This window comes from Tiliqua scincoides, chromosome 2 (assembly GCF_035046505.1).
Source record: "Tiliqua scincoides isolate rTilSci1 chromosome 2, rTilSci1.hap2, whole genome shotgun sequence".
Classification (NCBI taxonomy): domain Eukaryota; kingdom Metazoa; phylum Chordata; class Lepidosauria; order Squamata; family Scincidae; genus Tiliqua; species Tiliqua scincoides.
Genome location: NC_089822.1, coordinates 186,687,651 through 186,712,649, shown reverse-complemented (window position 1 = coordinate 186,712,649; position 24,999 = coordinate 186,687,651). Strand labels below are relative to the sequence as shown.

The following is a 24,999-nucleotide window of genomic DNA, read 5'->3' as shown; positions in this document are numbered from 1 at the left end:
TTCACAGGGTCTTACTCCCAAGTCACGGGAGTAAGCCCACTGCACATCATGGGACCTACTTCTGGGGAGACATGCCTGGGGCTCTGAGTGGCGACTGCCGCACCTCCCCAGCGGGCCGGGCCAGGCCAGCTCCACGAGGGTTCCACCCTCTGCTCGGCTCAGCCTCCAGCGCGCAGGGCTGGTGCGCTCCCCCTCGACGCCACGCTCGGCAACCGGGGCCGCCTTCAGACGCCAGCGACGACGCCTGAGCGGGATTGGCGGGGAGGTGGAGCCTCGCTCCGGGCTGCCTCAGCCTATCCGCAGCCCGGGGGGGTCAGGCGACGGCGGCGCAGTCACGTCCCGCTGCCCGACGGGGAGGAGGGTCCCTCCTTTGCCTGCCTGCCTGACGCCCAGCGCCGGCCTTGGCTGCTCTGGCGATGCTGGCCTCGGCGCAGGGAAGATCCGCCCCGTTCCAGTCCTCCCCCGCCGCCGCCTCGCCAGCTGTCACTCAGCAGAAGCCCTGCTGCAGCCACGGCAAGGAGCGGGAGAGCGCGGTGAGTCGGGCGAGGCCAGGCGGACGCCTGCTCCGTTCCGCCCTGCGCCTGCTGCAGGGATCGCGGGGGTGCCGGGCGGCGGGGGGTTGGAGAGCTCCCGCAGGCTCTGCGCCGACGCCATTAAGTCACCCCCTGCAGCAGCAGCAGCAGCAGCAGTAGCGGGATGGGGGGAGGCAGAGGATGGAGCTTCGAGGCTGCAGTCCTGTCCACACTTACCTGGGAGCAAACCCCATTGACTATAATGGGGCTTACTTCTGAGTAGACATGCCTAGGCTTGGGCTCTGAGTCACTGCAGGCCTTGGAGACGGGCGCGGGGAGATCGCCTTGCCCTCCGGCAGCGCCCCGTGGCGCGCAGCCCTTTGCCTTCTAAGGCCGCGCATGCCGCCTGCTCGCCATGCCGCAGGCCCTGCAAAGCCTGCAGCACCGCCTCCTTGCTGGATCATCCTCACGATGCTCAGAGAAGCCCCTTGGCGTGGGCACATGCTGCTTCCTGCGGCTTGGCAGCCAACCTCCCCCAAACCGGCCTCTCCCTGCATCCTTCCCCCCCCATGGCCCCTCCGTGGTGGGTGCATCCCTGCCCATTTGGCACCAATTCTTCAGCAGCGCCATCTGTTTGCCTTGGGGAATCGTATGCGGGGAGGGATTTGCACGGGGTTCCGCGGCTTCCTTGCTCTGCGATCGGCTGCACAAAGCCCGAGGTGACCTTCTGCATGGCCAGAGCATGCTTTGCAGCGTCATTTGACTCCATGGGTGCTGTAGAGGCCTCAAGCTGCGTGTGCCGACTGACTGCACTTATGGAGAGCAGCACAGACCCAGACACTCGGTCGTGCAGCCCTGGCACACAAAACGATCGCGAGGTTTGCAAGATCGACATTGCAGTACCACCGTTGCAGGGATGTTTGATTCCATATGAGGCTGCCACTTTCCCCCCAGCTTCCTGCCTTCAGCGCCTCTTGCCCTCTAAATGCCCTCAATGCCCTTGCGTGTTCTTTATGTCTCTTGGGGTGGGTGGATGAGTGGAGAAATAGGAAGTCTTGAGGGTTGGGGCCAAATGTCTCAGCCTGGATTTGGAAATGTCTAGTGGAGAAGAAAGCTCTGTGGTTTTCAAATGTATCTGGGGGCACAGTACAAACTGGATTTTCCCATAAAATCGATGAACACAATGTAGTCCGTGTTTTAGTCCTGTTGATTTCAGTGGAAAAATTAAGCATGTGCTTGGATCTCTTCTGCACAAGTCACTGAGATTTAAAAATGCTCTGAGGACTGGATTGTGCACTAAATATTTAGCTCACATTTAAAAAATCATAAAAATTAAAAAAATATATTTTAAAGGGGTATAGTCAAGCCAAAGGTAAGGGCCTTTTAAGTTAAACTGATTTCAGTGAGAGAGGTTTAAAGCAGGGGTGGACAAATCCTGGCCCGTGGGTCATTTCTGGCCCTCAGGAACCCTGAATCTGGCCCACAGGGACCCCCTAGTCTCCGACTGCCAGATGCAAGCTGTGGTCCAAGTTGGAGCAAGGCCTTTTATAGTCTCCATGTGTGTTCTGCTTTTCCCTGGGCATTATTTTAACCCCCCCCCCCCCCACTGCCTCTGAACAACTTTTGTCTCCATGTGTGTTTGGCTTGGCTGGTATGTTTCCACTGTGCAAGAGGTGTGTGTCAAACAGTTCATAGTTCTTATGTGGTTCTACATGCCTTTATGATAATTCTCATGTGTATTGTAAATAAACTCAATAAAATTCACTCATTCATATAAGTTATTTCTCTAATATATTCATTTTTTGTAAATTTATTCAAATTTGAAATGTAAATTTATTGTTCCCCCCCCCCCCCCTGGCCAACACAGTGTCAGAGAGATGATGTGGCCCTCCTGCCAAAATGTTTGCCCACCCCGGATTAAAGCATGTGCTTAAATTCTCCATTCAAATCAATGGGATGTAAATAGTGTTTAACTTTGGTTGAATCATACCTAAGTTTCTCTGGTAACAAATATATTTTGGACTCTTTGACTGTGATTTGCTTAGCATGTGATTTGTGTGACCTCCAAGATATGGCAGAGTGCAGATTATATTTTGTTGCCCTAGGGCCTAGGCTGAAGCCTAGTCTCACTTATAGAACTAGTATAATCACTGAAGGTGATGTACAGTCTCTGTTAATCTAGAAAACAGGCACATCATTGATTATACTGATACCCATGTTATCCTTTTTGGATGCAGTCGAGTAAAATAGTAATGGCTGTGTCTGCAAGTAGGCACATCTCTTGGAAATCAAAAGTACAAGGATAATTTTTGTTCTGGTATTGAGGAAAACTGGTACATCCCAATCCATCTATAGACATGCTTTACAAAGGTGTGACTACTTTACAAAGTGTGACTTTACAAAGCTTTACATGCTTTACAAAGTGTGACTTTACAAAGCTTTACATGCTTTACAAAGTGTGACTACTGCTGCGAGAGGGTGTATATTCAGATGTACCTTCTATTCAAAGCAAAGTAGTGAAGAGAAGTGCATTATGCTCTCTTACATCTTTATGCAGTTTATTCTAGTCAGTGGTTTAGCACCAGATCCCTGTGTGCAGAAGCCTGCTTAAGTGCAACGATCTCCTTAGCTGTAACTGGGTAATGGACTGGAAATCCTGAGACTGAAGGCCATTATTTTTTTCAGCATGGAGGTGAATAGTCATGTGACATGTAAAAGGGAAGGTGCAAGGTGAATTGTATAAAATTCATGTAGGTATCTGTTTGGTTCCCAGTGCAGATGTGGGCTTCCACACATGGGTCTTGGGAGCAAGAGACTCTTGCACCCATCTATTCACATGCTGTATTTTATGTGGGTTTTTCCAGAAACAGATATTGATTTCTGGAGCACTGAGGCAGTTATTTTCCAATTTGTTTTTCATTTGCACAAACTTCTGTTCTTTCAGAAACACTTGTAGTAATTGTTTTAATCCTCTTAAAAGTGCATGGGTTATGCAACTAGTGTTAGTGCATTGTGATAAATGTGTTTGTGGTTATAAACTACTTGTTAGTTTCTATCACTCCTAGCCTGCACTCATTCAGCTTTCTTCTCCTGTGTATGTAGTCCTATGCTTGTCTACTCAGCAGTAAATCTCATTGAATTCTAAGGAATTTATTCCCAGGTAACTGTATATAGCATTACGGACTAACTTTTTAAACCTATTAAAAGCTTAGAAAAAGAGTTTTGCCTTCTGTCCTTCCGAACTTAGGACTTTTCAAAAACCAGTTTTGCACAGTGGTAATTGGCATATTTCTCCAATGAAATGTAAGACCAATTGAATTCAGTGGGACTTTCTTACTAGTTAATGTTTTTATGATAGTACTGATCTGGTGTGTTACCCAACCATCCTTCTTACAATACGGTACAGAGATATCTGCTTACATCAGTGGTTCTCACACATTTAGCAGCGGGACCCACTTTTTAGAATGAGAATCTGTCAGGACCCACTGGAAGTGATGTCATGACCAGACGTTACGTCATCAGGCAGGAAAATCTTTAACAATCCTAGGCTGCAATCCTCTCTACACTTACTCAGGAGTAAGTCCCATTTACTATAATTGTTAAAAGAATATACATAGTAGCTTGCTAACAGTACAGGTCTGTAATATTTCCCCAAATGCAGTCACATAGCATGCTAGCATCAAATCTAATATATTGAATATAATAAATAAAATATTGAAATGAAGGGGACCCACCTGAAATTGGCACACGACCCACCTAGGGGGTTCTGACCCCCAGTTTGAGAAATACTGGCTTACATGGTTTGCTTATTAGAATGTAAAAATGCATGGTGATTCTGTAAGCAAGTTGTCTATCATTTTATTAGTATGGCATATTGTTTGTTTTGGGATAGGAGACATTTTCAATATGGAGATCTTCCTTTGACCCTTTTTTTAAAAAGAGGATAAGTAAAATACTTGATCATTCTTGTTCTTCCATACTGCCATCCAGCTTGCTTCCCCACCCCCCCTTGGGAGTGGAGTCAGAACTTGCAATGTTGAATTCACTTGTGATCTCAGTTATGATTTCAGTGGAAAGTCATTCTTGCACAATGGAGTTGCATAGTAAAGATACAGTAGACTACAGTAATGGAAAGATTGACATGCATAATGGAATTTTCAGATGAAAATTCAGAGCCAGTACCTGTGCATTCCTGATGCCTTTATCAACAATAGAAAACAGGACCTAGTGAATGAGTTATTCCATATTACTGTATATTACATAAGGCAGAGATAGGCAAAAGTCAAAGGCTGACAGTGAGTAGTGAGGATGAGCTAGGCAAGGGTTAAATGATAGCAAAAGAGTAAGTAAGGCAGAGCTAGGATTATTAGGAATAGGTGTGCTTAAAAAATTAGGTTTTGAGGAGAGATTTAATATGAGTATGTGATGAGGGAAATACTGGCTTGATGGGGAAGTGACTCTAGGTATAAAATATGATGGCAGGTGATACTCCTGCACTAGCAAAATTTACAATTTGCTTAACAGAAGTACCATAGATTATGTAAGGGAAAACAACATATTGGGCTTTTACTGAAGTGCATATACCAAGCTGTACACCTCATTGTTTGGTAGATATCTGAGAATCTCTGACATGCAGAAATTTGCTTAGTGAAATGTTTAACAAGTTCTTACTGAAAGTTTTTCTCTGTGTGCCCCATTTACAGCATCACTTTTAGGCAGTATCTCTGAGACTGTGCAGTCTCTGCTGATTATGTGTGGACTAAATGTGGAGATATTATGGAGCTCTGTCTCCAGAGTAGGAAGTGAGGATAATTTTCAGGGTCCTGAATTCCAGTGGTCTTTGGATGTCTTCAGCATTCTGTATGTGTAGATCTAATGGGGGTCATGATCACAGGAATTTTGTGGGCTGAAGAGCTTAACTTGCATTGGTTTCTGCATCTGTTCACATAATAAATAGAACAGAATAAGGAATGATTTGATGTACAGCTCCTCTAGAAAGAGCTTAAAAGGTGGTGTGATAGGCTTCTGTGTTTTCAACAGCTGCATAGCAAGGACCTTTCCAACAGGTATGCAATTTCTTGTTATGGGAGATGTTTCTGGCAATGCTCAAACATTCCCATGCTTACTTTGTAGTGAGGAAAGCTATCTCCCTGATTTGGAGATTCTGAAGCTTTTAATTTTAGGAAATCAAACTTTAAAGAATTATTGCTTGCTTCAAGAGACATGAACTATTAAGGAACAACATCCTGCTCAGAGGAGACTTTTTCAAGTTTTGTCTAAATGACTTTTTACATTTTGCTCTGATGTTTCCATCATTGCATAAATAGTGTCTTTTGCACAGTAGGGAACGGAGTAGCCATTGTGAAAAGTGACAGGGGAGAATTTCAGAAAGTTATAGTATCCTTTTCTGTATCAGTAGCTGTATTTTAGACCCCGCCTTAAGAGAACAGTACATTCACAAGAAGGATTATTTTTTCACATTATGCAACAACAAACTGGGGTTTTTCACCAAGAAAGAGAGTCATAGTCCTGGTTCTTCTACTAATGTATCTGTATGATTCTTGTGTTTTTTTCTCATAATAATTTGGTAGCATTCACCTGTTACATTGTTAGGTGCACAACTTACTTTTTTTGGTTGTATGCTTGAGAGAATCTATGTGTGAAATCACCCAGTATTTGTTTGTTCAGTGACTAAGAGGAGTGATTCTTGAGCATATCAGAAATAATTTTTAAAAAATCATTTACAACATGTTTTGTATCACACCTAGGAATTTCAGATGCTTTATAAATACTTATACATGTTCTGTAAATGGAAAAAAGCTCCGGTGAATTGCTAAATACAGGGTTTGGGACCAAGTTTGCACAGATTTGTCTTGTATAATATATAAATGTGGAAGGATTTTAATATGAACTTCATAAGAACATAAGAACATAAGAACAGCCCCACTGGATCAGGCCATAGGCCCATCTAGTCCAGCTTCCTGTATCACACAGCGGCCCACCAAATGCCCCAGGGAGCACACCAGATAACAAGAGACCTCATCCTGGTGCTCTCCCCTACATCTGGCATTCTGACTTAACCCATTCTTAAAATCAGGAGGTTGCGCATACACATCATGGCTTGTACCCCATAATGGATTTTTCCTCCAGAAACTCGTCCAATCCCCTTTTAAAGGCGTCTAGGCTAGACGCCAGCACCACATCCTGTGGCAAGGAGTTCCACAGACCGACCACGCGCTGAGTAAAGAAATATTTTCTTTTGTCTGTCCTAACCCGCCCAACACTCAATTTTAGTGGATGTCCCCTGGTTCTGGTATTATGTGAGAGTGTAAAGAGCATCTCCCTATCCACTCTGTCCATCCCCTGCATAATTTTGTATGTCTCAATCATGTCCCCCCTCAAGCGTCGCTTTTCTAGGCTGAAGAGGCCCAAACGCCGTAGCCTTTCCTCATAAGGAAGGTGCCCCAGCCCCGTAATCATCTTAGTCGCTCTCTTTTGCACCTTTTCCATTTCCACTATGTCTTTTTTGAGATGCGGCGACCAGAACTGGACACAATACTCCAGGTGTGGCCTTACCATCGATTTGTACAACGGCATTATAATACTAACCGTTTTGTTCTCAATACCCTTCCTAATGATCCCAAGCATAGAATTGGCCTTCTTCACTGCCACCGCACATTGGGTCGACACTTTCATCGACCTGTCCACCACCACCCCAAGATCTCTCTCCTGATCTGTCACAGACAGCTCAGAACCCATCAGCCTATATCTAAAGTTTTGATTTTTTGCCCCAATGTGCATGACTTTACACTTACTGACATTGAAGCGCATCTGCCATTTTGCTGCCCATTCTGCCAGTCTGGAGAGATCCTTCTGGAGCTCCTCACAATCACTTCTGGTCTTTACCACTCGGAAAAGTTTGGTGTCATCTGCAAACTTAGCCACTTCACTGCTCAACCCTGTCTCCAGGTCATTTATGAAGAGGTTGAAAAGCACCGGTCCCAGGACAGATCCTTGGGGCACACCGCTTTTCACCTCTCTCCATTGTGAAAATTGCCCATTGACACCCACTCTCTGCTTCCTGGCCTCCAACCAGTTCTCAATCCACGAGAGGACCTGTCCTCTAATTCCCTGACTGTGGAGTTTTTTCAGTAGCCTTTGGTGAGGGACCGTGTCAAATGCCTTCTGAAAGTCCAGATATATAATGTCCACGGTTTCTCCCGCATCCACATGCCTGTTGACCTTTTCAAAGAATTCTATAAGGTTTGTGAGGCAAGACTTACCCTTACAGAAGCCATGCTGACTCTCCCTCAGCAAGGCCTGTTCGTCTATGTGTTTTGAGATCCTATCTTTGATGAGGCATTCCACCATCTTACCCGGTATAGATGTTAGGCTGACCGGCCTATAGTTTCCCGGGTCCCCCCTCTTTCCCTTTTTAAAAATAGACTTTCAGAATCACAAAGTGTTGGTAGTATACGTAATACTCTCTGTGTTGCTATGGAAGGAGCTCTTATCCCTGACTTGCAGTTTGTCCTACTATTTCAGCCTTGGCCATCCTTGATCAGAGATTGAGTCATGTGATTGCTTTATCCTCTACAAGGCTGAGACAACACATACAGTTTCACTTGTGACCCAGTCAGAGTTCACATTCTTCTGATCCCACGATTGATAGACAAGGGCACTCACTCATATTCATAGCTCCTGCACCATTAAGATTTTTCTGTATCCATTAAGCATTTGGAGCTTGCAGTGACTATTGATTTACTTTGAGTTGCAGCATGCCTAAAATGATTGATTGGATCAGCTCTTGCAAAAGGAATTGCATTTTTTTTTTCTTAATGCTTAGATACCATCAAGAGTAACCAGATGGTGTACAATGCTTTGGAAACTTGCCTGTTTCAGGCACCTGATCCTGCATGAAGAGAGTTACTTTAGAGGCACAACCAACACTCAGTTTTTGTGAAGGAATTTTCTCTCTTGGGATTTGTTCCATGGTTGTGTTCCACTTGATAATGCAGTCCAACATTCAGAGAGTGCAGTTGTTCATCTGTGGGAAATTTCAGTTAGGTGCCACCCCTGTCTGTCATTCACCTTATAGAGGTAGTCAGGTCTGCTAAGGAATATGTACAAACACTCTGTCAGGTGAATTTCTTCTTGAACATTGAACCAGGTGAAAAGACTGTAATCATGGTTTGGGGCAAAGAAAGAAACACTTGTCAATTGTGTGGAAAAACAAGCTAAAAATGAAAATGCCCTCATCCTCCAGCAAACTCCTTGCCTACTCTTCACCTCCCCAAATGATCATATTAGTTGGAGAGCATCCACTTTTAACTTTAGTGATGGATGGGAGCCTGGAGGCAACATGAGTATCTCACAGTGTTACTGTTACAGTCAGTTTCTTCGATTTGTCTTTCTAATGTATCCTTAGGACTCATTGCTTGACAGTAACCTATTATGCTCTACTCTGACATGTTTTGTATATAATACGCTTGAGGTAGCAGTTTGGTTCATGCCAGAAGAGAGAGGCTGCGTATCTAACAGTCACATCCAGCTCTGGCATGCAGCAGCTTGTTGAAATTAGTGCTTCAGGCTGGAAGCAGCTGTTAAAATACCTATCTACCATTCATGCATTGGCACATTCATGTAAAAGCAAATTGTGTTCTTATCTTCAGCCAGAATAAGAAATGGCTTAATCATTAGTGCCCACTCCAAAGAGCTTTAGGGATATCTACTTACTTGAGTTGAAGCATCTCTGCTTGCTATTAGGAATTCTCATGCTAATATCTACAGTATTAACATACCTTTTACATTTCTTTTGTTGATTCTCTCCCTGGAAGAGTTATGGTAAATTTATGCTATGAATGACAAGGCCTCTGAAATATAAATGGTCTCCTCAGCTTCTGGTTATAAGCAGAGATGGAAGGATGGGTCTTGACAGCAGAAGCAAATGTGTAAAATTTCTACCCCACTGAATGGAGTCAAGTGGACTTACTAATGGATCTGCTAGTTCATTAAATAGATGATGACATCTTGAGTGCTGATAATAACACAGGCCTACAAACCTGAGGGTCGGAAAAGTTTTCCCCAAACTTTATGGTGGTTTGATATGAATTTGGGGTGCCGATTCAAAAAATGGCATCCGTTTTGCCCTATCCCGTCTAGTTTTGGAGATATAGTATAGCCTCAATAGTGAATGATTCAAGCAACTTCCTCATGAGGAAGCCATGGTATAGGCTTCCTCATGAGGAAGCTGCTTGAACCATTTACTAAAGAAGCTATGCCATGTCTCCAAAACTAGAAGTGAAGTCGGGCTCCATAAAGTTGGGCTCCCCGCACCCCTAGGAGGCTACTGCGGGTAGGAGTAAGTTTGAATAAAGGCTCTGCGACCCTGGCAGTGATGCGATTCTATAGATTGTGTTGCTGCCTTGTCCCCTAAAGTGCTGGGAAATTTGTAAGCTGGTGGGTCGCAACTCGCCAGTTTGAGAACCACTGGCTTAAGGCCTTTTATTTTATGGGCTTATGTTACATGGAGCACAAACCTAGGCATGACTACTCAGAAGTCCCATTGTGTTCAGTGATGCTTACTCCCAGGAAAGTGTGGATAGGATTGCAGCCTTAGCTCCATGATGGATTGGATTGTGGCTTTTCTTAGCAACAGTGATTAATGTTAGGAAATAAATGCATTACATTAACATATTTTGTGTACTACTTTGTGGTTTATTGATGGCTGGACTTCTGAAATGCTAGCAGTACTATGGTGTCAAAGATAGTTGTCAACAACATTAATTCTAGCATCTTTCTTTTGGCAGAAAATGGCTGTTCCCCCTGCTTATGCTGACTTAGGAAAATCTGCCCGAGACATCTTCACCAAGGGATATGGTAAATATTACCAAGCGGAAAAGGATGCCTTTCACTGGTTACCTGAGCCAGTGACTTCTGGGATTTTACACAAATATAATTGCAATTCCTGGGGGGCATTATAGCATACTGCCAGACAGACTGTAGATCATATGTTCCTTCCCTCTGAATTGGTCTTCTACAACAGATATAATTGTTGCTGGGCAACATTGGGCTAAAAGTGTGCTTGACTTGTTAATATCCTTTAAGGTAAATCACAGGAGGTTTTACAAAGAGTTGTTGCCAGCTGTTCAACATTATGAAAACCTGCTTTTTATTATAATTAATAATAATAATAATAATAATAATAATAATATAATATACATTTAAAAACTTTTTATTGAATGTTACCAAATAACAGGTATGAATTCTGACTATGCAACAACACAAAATAGCATTTGGAAGCAGTGTCAGATTTTTTTCAGTTTTTTGAACTTACTTTTCAACATGAAGGTAAAGGGTATTCTGCCTTTTATATGGTTACATTATTTTTATACTTTAGCAATCTGTTTTATGGTGCAGTGTAATGCATCAGTTTTGGGAAGCACCCAGAGCTGGTAAGACTGGTGATTGAGAAATATCATAAGAACATAAGAACAGCCCCAATGGATCAGGCCATAGGCCCATCTAGTCCACAGGTATCTCACAGTGGCCCACCAAATGCCCCAGGGAGCACACCAGATAACAAGAGACCTGCATCCTGGTGCCCTCCCTTGCATCTGGCATTCTGACATAGCCCATTTCTAAAACCAGGAGTTTGCACACACACATCATGGCTTGTAACCCGTAATAGATTTTTCCTCCAGAAACTTGTCCAATCCTCTTTTAAAGGCGTCCAGGCCAGACGCCATCACCACATCCTGTGGCAAGGAGTTCCATAGACCAACCACCAGACCAGTAAAGAAATATTTTCTTTTGTCTGTTCTAACTCTCCCAACACTCAATTTTAGTGGATGTCCCCTGGTTCTCTTATCATCTTATGTTATCTTATCAACTCTCAACATTTGTATAGCTTTCTGGGTGTGCAGAAAGCACTTCACATGTAGTGTTATTGTAAAGTTGTCCTTACTTTACAGGGTTCCTGCAAGTTGTATTCTCCCCATGTTGCTGCTGGGCAGCAGAGGCTAAGATGGAGTACCGCAGACGAGATTTGTACTAGGGAAATTCTGATTCACAGCAGTTTCTTAACCAGCACACTATACCAGCTGTGTAATAACAAATTAGATGCCATTAGGATACATCTTCTTACCTGTTGCTTTATGCTTATTTTGAAATAGAATGATATACAGTTTCAGAACAGTTAAAATTAAAAACAGCTAAAATGGTGCAATAAACACACTTAGGGCACAATCCTGACTTGCACTGGCAGGTGGGCAGGCCTGCATAGTATCCAGTGCAAGTTTGGGGCTGACTGCAGGCCAGCCCGAAACATTTCCCCTTGCCCTGTGTCATGTTGCAGCAGCCCCAGTGGGTCTGCTTGGATGATGAGGTGATGCAAATCCAAGCAGCCTAGGGCTGCCTGGGAATGGGGTCAGGATTTGGCATAATTGCCGGATCCTGGCCCCGCCTCCTGCTGCCCACCCGCAGTCCTGCCTGCTGCTCGCCCCCCTGCTCCAAAACACCACCCTCTCACCTCCTCCTGACCTCCCCATGCCGCCCCCCCTGGACCCCTGCACTGGCCAAGCTCGGTCAACGCAACTCACGCTTTCTGTGGGGCCCATACAAGGGATTTGCGTCAGCCCAAGTGCCAGTTAAGGTTGGCCCCTCATTATCAAGTCTTTTGTTTTTACTCAACCTCAAAAAACAGTTTTACTGCAAGCTGTTTCTATCAGGGTAGAGTGCCCTGTCCCCTGCCTCTGCATCCTTCGGCAGGAAAGAAATGTAGGCTGTGATCTATCAAGATTCTAATGTTGTATAGTAGATGTGATGCTTTAGTTCTTCGGGGGTTTTCTTTTGAATTTTGATTCCAATATATCACCTCTTGCTCCTTCCAAGAAAACTGCCTGCAGAGATGTGTATAAGATATATTGTATACTGGATTGTGTTGCGATTGTTTGTGCTACTGGTGTGGGACTTGTCGTTCTCTCATCTAAGAAGATGGACAACTGTGTCTTAGCCTTGTCAACCAGTCTGTCACTGTTCACAAAGAAGAGCCCTTGTCATTTTCTTGTCTCTTCTCAACTGTCTTTCGTGCTGTGAAACCTCCAGTCCTTTTCAGTCTGCTTGCTGGTCACAGGCTGGCCCAGTTTATTTCAATTTAGACTCCTTGGTATGAATATGGGGTATCTCCATTTATCTTTTGCAAATGCTGCCATAAAGTACATTTATTACTATGTCCGTACTGTTGGCTCTTCAGCAAATTAGCATTCTGGGTGAATAAAGGGTGATTGTTTCGTTCCCCCTCTCCTTTTCCCCTTTTTAAAAGGCAGCAGGTGTAATTTTTTAAATACAACATCTTCTTGGATGAAACATATAAAACTTGATGCTGTTTTTGTTCTCTCTTTTGGAAGACTCAACTTTTTTCCCCATATCCCTTTTAACACAAGTCTGACTTATTTTTGTTTTCTTAGGATTTGGCTTTGTAAAGTTGGATTTGAAAACAAAATCTGAAAATGGACTGGTGAGTAGAGAAAGAAACAAACGTGATTTTTCATTGCTTGTATTGACCTTTCTGAAAAGGCAAGCTTTTATTTAAAATGCTTTGCTGTTTTGAATAGGATGTGTAGAAACTTGAATGCGTTTCAGCTTATCACATCTGGTTTGTCAGTATGTGTCCACTTTTCCCGAAATGAACCAAGAAGAGTTAGTGGCTGCATTCCACAAAGCACATGAAATGCTAAATTCTTCCAGCTCCTGCTGTGGTTTTCTCTGTTTCCTGCACCCATTATGTGGTATTTGTTCCAATAAAGGAACACACCTTGGACCACCTCAAGCATTCTTTTATGTGTGGTTTTCCCCTTAGTAACCCAGACAAACAGAGGCAATGTTGTTACAATTGGCAACATGACCTTTGATTTTTTGTTCTAGGTGTTTTGTAGCAGTGCAACTGAATGCAAGAATATTATTTTACAACCTTGCGTTTAAAGGGGTTTATTCCTTCTGATAGAGGAATATCACATAACTTTAAAATCCCCCTTCCCACAAAAACCCTTCAGTGTTTCCACTGAAATTGTTCCCTGACTGTTCCAGGTTTTGGTGGCATTCACGTCTCTTAGGCCTAGCACTCTTAATTTCTGTCTGTTTTAAAATTAACAAAATAGCCACAGGAGCTTTTGGGGAGTACAAATAGATTTTCCCCCTCCATTTTCATTTGTAAGCTTCTTGGGCACAAGACTCATCTACTTCTGTCTGTGTAATTTTGTACAGTGCAGTGTATGCTGATGGTAGAATATAAATAATAATATAAATTTTTTTGTCCTTAGGAATTTACAAGCTCAGGTTCAGCAAATACAGAAACAAGCAAAGTTACTGGAAGTTTGGAAACCAAGTACAGATGGACAGAATATGGCTTGACCTTCACAGAGAAGTGGAACACTGACAATACACTAGGCACCGAAATAACTCTAGAAGATCAGGTGAATACTGGATTGAAAGGTTGTAGTTTACTGAACCTCTTAATAGTCTCATTTTGAACTATAATTATATATAATTGCTTTTTCTTTTCTTTTCAGCTTGCACATGGCCTGAAGCTGACCTTTGACTCCTCTTTCTCTCCAAACACTGGGTAAGGAGTAAGTAAGCTTGTACCACAGAATAATTTTTTGTTGCTGTTCATTTCAGGAGAGATGATTAATTTTTCATCCTTACCAACCCGAAGCATGATAACATTTTAAAAGTGATTATTTGTTATTCAAATAGTCTAAAGTGTTATCCAAATAGTGTTTAAAGTGACTATTTGTTATCCTATTTGTTGTTAAAGCGACACTTTGTTATCCAACTGCATGTGCTCTTTTATCAAGTTCCTTCTTTAAAAAAATAGTATATCAAGCAAAGTTTTAAAGTGAAACGCTTTAAAAAATAATCACATGTGAGCTTTTTGTGATGATTGCTGTGAATTTTGCTCTAAGACAGAGGTTCTCAAACTGGGGCATTGCGACAGCCCAGCCTGAGGTCCTCTGCCTCTACCACTTTAAGAGGAGGGAAGGGGGGAATGGAGCAATGTGATCCTCAGAATTGCACCACTGTTGGGGGACAGGGGTTATCTTTCACTTACACATCACAGTAGCAGGCTCCCGGAGGTGCGGGGAGCCCTGCGGAAGCCTCAGCAGGGCTCCCCAATGCATGGAGAATGAAAATGACCAGTTTTGTGGTCACAAACTGGAAGCGGGTTGTGATTGTTACTTTCACATTTTCCGCACATCAGGAAGCTCTGCGGAGGTTTCCACGGGACTCCCCACTGCTGTGATGCATAAGTGAAAGAAAGCCCTTGCCCCCCCCCGACAGTGGTGCGATCTTGGGCGTTGTGTCACTCCATTCCCTCCTCCCCCACAAGGATTTGCCTCGAATGTTTTACTCCTAAGGAGTTTGAGAACCCCTGCCCTAAGATACACATGTGAATATTATGACAAAAGAATAGTAATTGCTCTTTGCATAGTGTGGTTTAGCATCAATCAGTTTTGCTGTTTGTTATCTCTTTTTCATCCAGCTAGATTTCTAGTCTCATTCTTGCAGGCAGTAGGATTGGTTAGAGGAAAGGTTTTGTTACTGTGATTGCTTTCTGCATATTATGTGGGCCAGAAGGATTAAGCAGCTGGGAGATTATAGGAGGTTAATATTTGTGGGCTTTTTAAAAATTTTATCTCCCTTTCTGAATGCTCCTGATGTTAGAAGATTACCAGTAGTGTAGCTAGAGGGGGTGCAAAACACTAAGTTTTGCATGGCGCCTCACTACAGTGTTCAAGTGGCCCTTCCCCTTCAGAGCCATTCTGGTGTCTCCTCTGTTTAGCTCTAGCACCCAGAATAGCTTGAGTTTAATAGATCATAGTCATTTTTAGTATGACTTTAAAATGTCAACAGATAGATAGTTGCTCTTTTGTAGTCACAATATTGCAAGGTTTTGATTTTCAGAACACTTAGTTACTGACAAAGAACCAGAAATGCTACCTTTTGAAAGGTAGAAAGATGCTGAGCCCTGGGCTGATCTGTTTTTTAGATATATCCCCTATCTTTCAGTCAAAATGATCCCCAGCAGGGCTTATAATCGAAAACAACCCGGAAGCCCTTTAGTCCCCACTCATTTCTCCAATCTCTGAGCAATGGGCAGCCCAATCCTACCACTGGTGCTAGAACCCATAGGATTGGACTTTTAGGGCACAATCCTAATCCCTTATATCAGTATTCTCTAGCACTGGCATAGTGATGCCAATGGGACGTGTGCTGTATCCTGCAGTTGGGTGTCACTCACGGAGGCCTCCTCACAGAAAGGGAATGTTTGTTCTCTTAGCTCAGAGCTGCATTGCTCTGCAGTGCTGGAAAGCATTGACATAAGGTGTTAGGATTGTGCCCTTAGTTTGTCAGCTTGGCTTAGGGGAAAAAGATCTTGGAGGGGTATTTACAACAGAGAATTGAGAGGCACAGGTGCTCTCACCTTCATGTTATCCTGAAAGACCTAGTAAGTCTAGTTCCACTTTAAAGTCTCTGAAATATCTGTATAAGCTTACTTCTGGGGAAAAAAAATTTCAGGAGTTACAGCTGTTTAATGGAATCAGATAAACATGTCCTCCAACTTAATCACAGAGAGGCAAGCCTTGAATTAATGATGTAGTTGTGTTGTCTTTCAGTTAAATGGAGTAGCAAAGGTGTTGCTTGATACAGGCTGATAGGACTTGTAGGTAATGAACCTTGAATTGTGATCTCTCAAAACCATTCTGAGGTATATCTTCCCCCAGGCTTGAAACTGAATAATAGCAGTAAGTAAGAGAGGGATGTGTCTGTTTCGCTCAGCACAGATTACTATACATTTCAAATTTTATTTTGAAGCATCTTCTGTTATACCAGTGATAGAAGTCTTTTATTCTCTGTTCTGTTTTGGTTTTGCATCTGAATTCCATTTTAAAATTCTTGGTACTCATTTTTAAAATTAGCTCAAGGAGTTAGTAATAACCTGTGGTTGGCCAATTATTGGTGTGTGCTTGTCAATTTGCAAATTGAAAGAAGGATACGATCTGCCATGAAGGCCTACAATCTGTAATTCAGTCCCATTATTCCTTTTCCCCCACTTCCAGTTCTATTTTTGTTACTCATATTAGATGCTTGGTACCTCCTTTCCGCTTGCCTCCTGAAAATCCCAAATTCTTCCTGAATCACCCCAGCCTCACTTTACCTGCCCCTCTTTTGCCATGTTATACTACCCACATTCATTGGGCTCATTTGTCCTGTACTTTAACTGCCTGACCTGCCCCATGTGATTATGGATCTGATTGCTGATGATACTAGCATGTCCTGATCCCTCTTTTTGCTTCCTGATTGGCTTCTTTAACTGAATAAGGAGTGGTTCTTCCTCTGTGATAGTTCATCCCTCATGCAGTTGAAGAAACTGACCAGAACATATGTGCACTGTGAGCAGGCATGTTCTTGTGTGTAGAGATGATCACATGAATAAAGTATCATCCAGATTGGCTCCATATCAGGGCCCAATCCTATCCAAATATTGAATACTGGTGGAGCCATGCCAACAGGGTATGCACTGCATCCTGCAGGGGAGGGGGCAGTCATAGACACTTCCTTAGGGTAAGGGAACATTTGTTGCCTTACCTCAGGGCTGCATTGCGACTGCATTGACATTGGAACGTTGGATAGGATTGGGCCCTAAGTCTATCAACTTTCTTGTCAATCTAATTTGGATTGTATGTTTGCTAGGCAGAAACTATGTCAGTGTTGATGAAAAATGTGTAGTAATAGTACTTTTGTTTGTGCAACAACCACTCATAATTTTTTGTTGATCATCAGATGGAACAGCTATCCAGATTTCATAGTTTTGTAAGGAATAGTTAACTTATTCTCATTCATGTAAGTTGAAAACCAAGTGGAAGCTCTGTAAAGAGGAGTTACCTGTATATGTACATTTTTGAGTTTGACTTTGCTTTTTATCGAAGCTGAATTTTATTATTTTCTCTGAATTTGAACTCTTAAATTTTTTTTAGTTTGCAATTGTTTTGAAAAAAATTGAAAATACAACAGCAGCTTACTCCCTAATATTTGTTATTTCTTAACTGTAACCACTGTGGTTGTATTTAATCTCAGGCTGTGCTCCATGTGGCTACCTCATACTCCACAGCAGGCATTCTACCCCTAGGCCTGGAAGTCAGTGTAGCATTTATAATATAGGAGGACAAGATCAAAATTGCTTCCTGAGTTATTGAAAGTGGATGAAGATACAAGAGCTTGATAAGGGGAAGCAAAGTGCAGAGGATAAGGATAGTGGCTATCTCTACATTCTGTATAAGAGTGAAGAATGGGATGTGAGAAGTGCTCAGGATATGGAATAGTGGATTAGTTTTGTTTCATTCTAATAATGAGCAAGTCAGCCAAATGAGCATTGACTATAACACGTGATGCAGCCTGGAAAGTGTGGAGTACTGTATATTTGTTATGGGTTAGTAAAAAATAATTGGTCCATTTTTTTGTGACAATAGCACAAACTGTTAAGAGCTTGTTCCAGGTCTTAGCTTTTGCTCTGGGCTGGAGATTCTTTGGGATCTGAGGAATAAGCAAGTCTAGTCCAAGGTTGTCATAAAGAAGCTTTATTTGTCTAAAATCTAAAGAGCATCAACTTACAGGAGCACCTCCAGGCATTACAGGGTTTCCAGGTAACCTACTAGGCTACACAGCCTGCTAGTATAGTCAGCAAGGCCTAGGAGCAAAGAAGTGGCTGAATACATGGGCTTATAGACTTAAGTGTTTAATACTAAAGTGTTACAATAAGATACATACTCATCGCTTGGTCGAAGCGCTATCAAGGAGGTGCAGTTGATACACATGAAGAATAAGCATAGCCTTGAGCTTTGGGGTATACACACAGGAATGCATCTCTGTCACCCCATTCTCTTAACACTGGGCAGCTGCAGCTGCTGAGGTCATTATTTTGGGCCCAACTTCTCAGCTTTCCATGGAAACAGTCCAGTGGGAAAGCAGACAAGTTCCCAGGGGATGAGTGACACACGGAAGATGGCTGACAGGCCTCGTAGAGCTGCATGACCAATCCAGCAGGTTCAGGTCCTGGATCCCCCCCCCAATGCTGCCCTTGTTTTTGCCCTGAAGCTCTTTATGACACAGAGCCTTTGTTGGGAGAAAAAAGGTGGTGATGACTGAGACAGGGGACTTGATGATGAATGTTTTATTAAAGATTGAAGTAAAGTTGCTTTTTCCTTGTTTTAGAAAGAAGAATGCTAAAGTCAAGTCTGGATACAAGCGGGAACATATCAACGTGGGCTGTGACATGGATTTTGACATTGCGGGTCCTTCAATACGTGGTGCCTTTGTGTTTGGGTATGAAGGCTGGCTGGCTGGCTACCAAATGACATTCGAGACGGCCAAATCCAGAATAACTCAGAGCAACTTTGCTGTTGGTTATAAGACTGATGAATTCCAACTTCACACTAATGTGTAAGTATTGGTAGGGTTGTGTTGGAAAAGAGAGAAGGCTATCAAACTAGTGAAATTGAAATGGAAGGGGAAATTTTCACACACACACACACATTCAAAATGCATGGAGAAAATATATACATAAGGAGAGCTGTTCTAGGTCAGGCCGAGTATCCCACCGACTTAAGCATTCCGCTTCCACAATGGTCAACCAGATGCCTCTTGGAAGGCACAAAGGCAATATAGCCCTCTTCTCCTTTTGCTTCCCAGCAGCTGGTATTGAGTGTCCTACTGCCTCCGAATGCGGAGGTTATGCCATTATGCTGGTTATGTGTACATGTATGGGCATTGTTTCTGACAGCAGGAAGACTGTTAAATACTTTTTCAGAGGTGCAGATCTGTCTCTTATGTAGGTCTTTAAGGGGGCATACCAATGTGTTTTGAATAATGTTGTTTACAGTCTTCACAGGGACAGGCTTCCACATGGCAGTCTTTCACCCTATAATAGAGGAGCAGACTCCTTCATCCTTTGCCTAATCTATACTTGGGTTCTGGTCTTTGCCTCAGTGATGAGGCAAAGAATGGTCCAAATTCAGAAGCTCCTGCTCAGACCAAAACCAGGAGCAGAGCAGCAAATGCCCAAGTCAGGACGATAGGTTTGGGCGCCACCTCTGCCCACAGATTGCTTCCCAGATTCCTTGCTTATTCTTCACCGTTATTTATTTAAACCAGATCAGCCCTAGTCTATATATTTTTAAATATACTTGGGGTACAAGCCTATACCTTGTCTTCCATACGTTGAAGACAGTGGAACTTACTTTGGAATAAACTTGTATAGGCTTGCACTGTAAACGGGTTGGCTTATTTTTTAAAATGAAAATGTGAAAGCTACTCTAGAATCCTGAACATTTCTACTTTCCACTCCAAAAATGTATTCTATCCTTTTTCTTCTTCCTTTGCCAATGTCTGCATTGATTTGTTGTTAAGAAGGCTGTGGCTGTAAGCTTTCTTTTCTCTAAGAGCTGTTCCCTTTCATCCCTCCTCATTCTTCAGAAGTCTCTTTCAGGGAAACTTAACCTTCCTAAACCCAAGAGAGTGCTTTCCAGGAATTTTTAAATTACAAAATGAGAATAAGCTTTAATGATAACTTATGCTAGTTGTGGTGTATGTGCTTCTCCCTCTCTTTCTGGAGTTCCAGTGCATACAGCATTCGGTGATATTGGAAACCCACCGCAGTCCTGGAGAGGGAAACCACAAAGCGTGCAACAAAATAAGTGGAATGTTTATGAAATGGCTGGGCACTGGGTTGGGAGGCACCAAGTGTTTTGGTCACTGGTCACTTTTTCAATATTTTTTAAGCCTACATAAGTATTTTTTTGAGTGTTAGAACAAAGGAGTAGTTAATGTCTAATTATTTTTACAAGTTTGCAGTGATATTGGGAAGGAGAGAAGCTTGCTTTCTACTGGTGACATTACAGGCACTTTCTAATATAAATAGTAGTGACACAGCATGGAAAAACTGTGTCACTAATAACCTTTGCTGTGTTTGTTCTGCTGATAGGAATGATGGCACAGAATTTGGAGGTTCTATTTATCAGAAGGTGAATGATAAATTGGAAACTGCTGTCAATCTTGCTTGGACAGCTGGAAATAGCAACACTCGCTTTGGAATAGCAGCCAAATATCAAATTGACCCAGATGCATCTTTCTCTGTGAGTAGCATGAGAACATGCACATTTTATTTGAGATTGATTCTATGACTGAAAATGCCTTTTTGAACTCGGCTCTGTACTGAACTCTGCTTGAACTTCAAGATACTCGGAACCTTCACTGAATGACTTTCAGTTTCATTAAAATACTGCTAATCACCTCTAGCTTCACTGAATTATTTCCTTATAAAATTCAGTGCAAGCAAGGAAAGATGCATTGAGAAAAGGAGAAGTAAAACCTTATAGATGATGCTCCCTTTAAATACTCATTCTTAAAATACTTTTTCAGTTTGCTTTCCCATCTGTTACCTTTCAACATTTATTTCCTTTTCTTTTTACCGTTAAGATATTTTGAGTCTATGTAACTGTTCCTTAATTCTCATTGAAATTTTGTGTTATACAAAGCAGTGGTATAGCTTTGTAGTTTAATACTTGTCTTCAGGTAGCCTTGTGTCTTCAGGTAGCCATTGCTGGGTGTGCCGCTGCCATAGCACTGTTGTATGCAAAAACACTACAGTATGGCAACTGAATGCACTGATTTCTTATCTGTCCTTTTGCCTTTTAAGATAGGTAGGGAGGTTGAACCAAACGTATCTGTGCTATGGAAGCCAGATTTTTTTTAAGCCAATAGTGCTAGGAAAACAATGCCCGTGGCTGGCTCACTGTCCCTTCTAGCTGCTGCCTCTCCCATTTAGGGTTTGAAGGAAGACGGAGATAGCACTATCATTTTAAAAAACACATCTGTGTTGTGGATCCTCCTACCGTTTCCTCTCTTGGACAGGAACCTGACCCTGGCTGCAATCCTGTCTATCCTTACCTAGGAGTAAGTCCCAGTGACTATAATGGAACTTGCTTCTGAGTGTTCGTGCATGGAATTGGGCTGACAGTCCCACTATGGAGAGCATGAGGGCAGGATGACAAGCAGAGCAGGGAGTGAATACCTGAGTGAATTTCTGCTTGTTAATTTATTTAATTGATTGGAATAATGAGTGATTCACCTACTTAGCAGCTATTCAGCAATGTGTGTCCCTTCTTTCTCATGGCTAGTCTGCACATGGAGAGTCTTTATGTTGTGGCTGCTGTGCAGAGGTTGACTGGCCACTAGCTGACTTGTAGAGCTCTTCAGAGGGCTTGAAACAAGATGAGGTTATGAGTATCCTTGGGTTTAAGAAATTTATCTTTGGGATAAAATTGTTGTCTCTTTTGCAGTGTACTAGCAGCAAACCAACACCATAGGCTCATTTGTACGTGTGCCATTTGAATTTCAGGGGCAATATTCCACTGACTACCTGGGGTTAACTTACAAGGTTTTGCTTACAAGATGGAAAGGAAGAAGTTCAGCTTGGGTTTTCTTTATGGCACCATAAAGTTTGTGTATCGGATGATGTGTTTACTGTTTTGATTAGTAGTTGTAAAACCTTCCTATTTGGAGATAATCTGTAAATGTCACTGAACTGGCAAGTGCAAGATCTTTGAAAAAATGTTTGAGATGCAGTAATTTTCTTTTGCAGGCTAAAGTGAATAATTCCAGTCTGATTGGTTTAGGATATACTCAGACTCTGAAGCCAGGTAATTGAAGAGTGAACTGTACTTGGTTTAATTGATCTTTTAAATCCTAATATTTTCCCCCATGCATTTTGTTTTAGTAATTTTATTGTTTATGTGGCCACATATTTGAAGCACTTAAGGCAGATATAGGTGAGGCCTTGGTATCCACGGGGATTCATTCTTGGACCCCCACCCCATGGATACAGAAAGGGGACTTTCTTCCCCTTCCCCCGGGTAAGCCGAATAGCCCCACAATGGGGCTACTAAATTCTATGTCAACCTGAAGGTCGGCATAGAATTTTGAACCTCCGTGTTGGGCCGGCAGCCCGAAGTGGAGGCTCAGGATTCAATAGAGCAAAACAACATTGGCCCTGCCTCCCTCCTGCCCCGCTCCCTCCCACAGCATGCCTCCTCCCCGCCCTCCACCCACCTCCCCTGCCCTGGAACATCTTCTCCCTGCCTTCCTCCATGCCCCCACCTACCTCTCTGCTGCCCACCAGTCTGCTCTCTGCCCAGTGACTGCTGAGCAGTGGAGCTCCCGTGCTCACCTGGCCTAGCCCAGCGCTGGCCAGTGATGGGCTTGCACCGGCACTAGGGCCTACGAATGTGCCTTATGGCACATTTGTGACAGTGCTCACCGGCGGTGAGCCGGTACAAACTGTGTGGGATTGGGCCCCAAGTCCCTGGAGTATAAAATAATGCCAGTGCAATATTTCTCATATATACGTTGTTTCTGACCTGGTTTAAAATGTACCCAGGATGCTACGTATTAGTATTTTGCTGCTGGTTATTAACCAATGTATTTAATCTGAACTTTAGTTATATGGCCTCTGCTGAAGGGTACTGAATATTGTCTATATTCACAGTGTTGCTACTAGAATACCAGAGATAAATTATTGCTATTTATCAATTATGTTTAATCTATATGGATAAAATTAATCTTTCATATAGAAATGGTAGAATATTTGTATCTCAGAATGATGATTAACAGCCCAATCCTGAGCTGCCTGGAGTGCACAGGCTCGGTGGCACTGAGAAGAGCTGCCGCTGAATCCTGCGCCTCCTGCGCTACCGTGGGAGGCACCTCGGGAGAAGGGGACATTTGTCCCCTTCCCCTGAGTAAGATAAGCAGCCCCGCAATGGGGCTACTCACTTTACCGCCAACCCAAAGGTCGGCGGTAAGGGAAAGGCGCTCGTGTAGGGCACGCAGCCCTCCACGAGCACCCTGGATCCTGCAGAGCACAGCTCTGCGGATCCTCCTCCTGCCCCCCAGCACACCTCCTCCCCGTCCTCTCTCCGCCCCCACTGGCCTCCCCCGTCCACGCCCTTGCCTCCTGTTCCGCTGCTCTGCGGTCCAGGAGACCACTGAGCCACGGAAGCTGGGCGAGCTTACGCCTTACGGCACATTTGCAACTGTGGTCGGCGACACGGCTCCATGCCGCCAACCACAGGATTGGGCTCTAAATGGTCTGTTGGCCATTGGCACTTTTTAGTAGTTATAGGTTGCAATCCTATACACACTCCAAGGGGGTCCCATTTAATTCAATGGGACATACTTCTGAATAGGATTGCAATGTGAGTGAATTAATTGGAATCCCCATTGTGTATTAGGAAAGTAATACTTAGACCTGTATATCAGTTACATGGGATGGGGGAAAAGTCTAGTTCTCTCATTACGTGATTCAGTCTCACCTCCCAGAAATAACCGCATGCAAAGTAAAGTAATCCCTAAAATCAAACCACTTCCTGCCCAGTTTGAGTAACATGTCCTTTCACTACATATATGAATACTTGCCTTTTCTTTTATTATATAGGTATCAAATTGACATTGTCAGCTTTGTTGGATGGCAAGAACGTCAATGCAGGTGGCCACAAACTCGGTCTAGGACTGGAATTTGAAGCATAAAAGACGGAACCATCGCTACTTCTGAAATACTTTACAGCATAGCTACCTTCCGAATTTAGTGTACTTTCAATGTTTTATGTCTGGGATGCAATTATTGCCGTGTGTCAGTCATGTTGAACTTGGTTTAAAGATGGCTAAGCATCAAAAGTGTGTGTTTTCGGAGAAGGATGAGAATACGTTCTCTGGTTCCAGGCTTTTGGGGAATGTTGCTTGTTGGAACTGCATACTTACCAACTATTCAATGAAGGTCTGATTCTGTCTCTACCTTTCTTTAAGATAATGACTACCGTTATAAAAGGCAAGTATGAAATAGTGCTATGAGAATCCATCTATCCATCATAGTGCTCAGGAAGCACAATTTCCTGATGCTAAATGATTGGGCTTTGTGCTGTGATGGAGTGGGCTGCTTAGGCAGATGCATCATACACTGTTTAAGTCTTACTTAGTTCTCCCTCCTACACCTACAGCTCTCTTTTTACACCAACAGCTTGTCCTCGGAGTGCTTTAGAGTGTTCACTTTGTATAACTTTGGCGTGTAGAAAGTTTGATGTGACTCAGCCAATATTACTTAAAATTCACATCCTGTGTTGTGGTTCCTTTCCCTTGCACTAATTATGGAAAAGCTTGTACAACAGAGCCATAAGCAGGGAAGAGTCTTTGTAATCGTAATCACCTAGTGGCATTGCATTAAACAAAATGGACTTTGTTTCACCACTATTTTTTTTAGCAGTTTAATGGGTACATCTTCAGTCTTCCATTTTTTGTGTGGAACTAGACCCCAAAATGCTGTACTGGACACCACTTAAAATGAAAAACCCAACTTGAATAAAACATTGAAACTTCA

The 24,999-nt window shown here is 43.0% G+C and overlaps 1 protein-coding gene across 1 annotated transcript; it reads left to right on the top strand.

Annotated features, from left to right (window-relative positions):
• Nucleotides 1-309: 309 nt before the first annotated feature.
• On the top strand, nt 310-24,999 carry VDAC1 (voltage dependent anion channel 1). Its single transcript, XM_066613605.1, has 9 exons — nt 310-533; nt 10,322-10,391; nt 12,980-13,029; nt 13,832-13,984; nt 14,081-14,133; nt 18,786-19,013; nt 20,554-20,704; nt 22,213-22,270; nt 24,064-24,999. Exons 1-9 carry the CDS (start codon nt 417-419, stop codon nt 24,153-24,155), a joined length of 972 nt encoding a protein of 323 aa, XP_066469702.1. The 5' UTR covers nt 310-416; the 3' UTR covers nt 24,156-24,999.